This window comes from Suricata suricatta, chromosome 2 (assembly GCF_006229205.1).
Source record: "Suricata suricatta isolate VVHF042 chromosome 2, meerkat_22Aug2017_6uvM2_HiC, whole genome shotgun sequence".
In the NCBI taxonomy this organism is placed as follows: domain Eukaryota; kingdom Metazoa; phylum Chordata; class Mammalia; order Carnivora; family Herpestidae; genus Suricata; species Suricata suricatta.
The window spans coordinates 173,275,216-173,276,214 of record NC_043701.1 but is presented as its reverse complement, the minus strand read 5'-3'; the positions used below and the strand labels follow the sequence as shown (position 1 = coordinate 173,276,214).

The 999-nt window shown below is 52.1% G+C and overlaps 1 protein-coding gene across 1 annotated transcript in view; it reads left to right on the top strand.

Moving 5' to 3' along the window:
• VAX1 (ventral anterior homeobox 1) overlaps positions 1–218 on the top strand; it is a 3,730-nt gene extending 3,512 nt beyond the window's left edge. Inside the window, 1 exon segment of the mRNA XM_029916998.1 lies at positions 1–218. This exon segment is cut by the window's left edge and continues 101 nt beyond it. Coding sequence (XP_029772858.1) covers positions 1–218 — 218 coding nt within the window.
• Positions 219–999: the final 781 nt, after the last annotated feature.

Sequence of the window (999 nt, the reverse complement as noted above, 5' to 3'; positions counted from 1 at the left end):
CGGGCGCGCAGGCTGCGGGCCACGGCCTCTTCAGCCTACCCGTCCCCTCGCTGCTCGGCTCGGTCGCCAGCCGCCTGTCCTCCGCCCCGTTGACAATGGCCGGTTCGCTGGCAGGGAATTTGCAAGAACTCTCCGCCCGATACCTGAGCTCCTCGGCCTTCGAGCCTTACTCCCGGACCAACAATAAAGAAGGGGCCGAGAAAAAAGCGCTGGACTGATTTTAAGTGTTTGCCTGTATTTATATTTATAGTATCTATTGTGGTGATATTTATGGACTCGCGTATTCGGCGCCCGAGGCTCCTGTGCTGGGCTTCTGGCTCCCACCAGGCCTCTGCCAGCTCTCCTTTCCCATTAGTCTCTGCTATCAACCTTATCTTGGGCTACTTTTTTTCTACCTTTCAGCCGTACTCCCTTCCGCCCCCCAACTTCCTTCTGAATCCAGGAGAATCCAAAGAATTGGGGGAAATGCCCGAATTAGCCAACGGATGCCCCAACCAATGCCCTGTCCCTGGAGGGAAAAGACTGGTTCTAAGTCAAAGCACAGGACACCTGCTCGGGGCCGCGGCTGCCGGTGATCATTCTTTACGAATATTGAAAGGAAAGCTGCGCGCAGAGCCCTGGGGCTGAAAAAGCTGGTAGGTTTCATTAGACCAAAAAGGAAGAAGTTCCTTCCTCTTGCCAGAGGAACCAGGGCTTTGGGGAGCCCCTGGGCTCTACTTTAAGGACTGCTTGGAAGAGCCGATGCACACGCAGCTTTCTGGCTGGACAAATCTTGCGGATTTTTCCCCCCTTTAGAGAAACAACAGTCACAACCACCCTCGACCTCAGGAGATAAACCAAACATCACGGTGGGCAAGGGCGCTAATACATTTGATCGGATCAGCAATAAAGCAAGAGTAATAACTACCACATGAAACCAGATGAAGTGAAACCAGTTTTAAATACTCCTATAACAATCGACTTTGGATGGTTTAAGAAAATCCAGGATAGAGAACACTC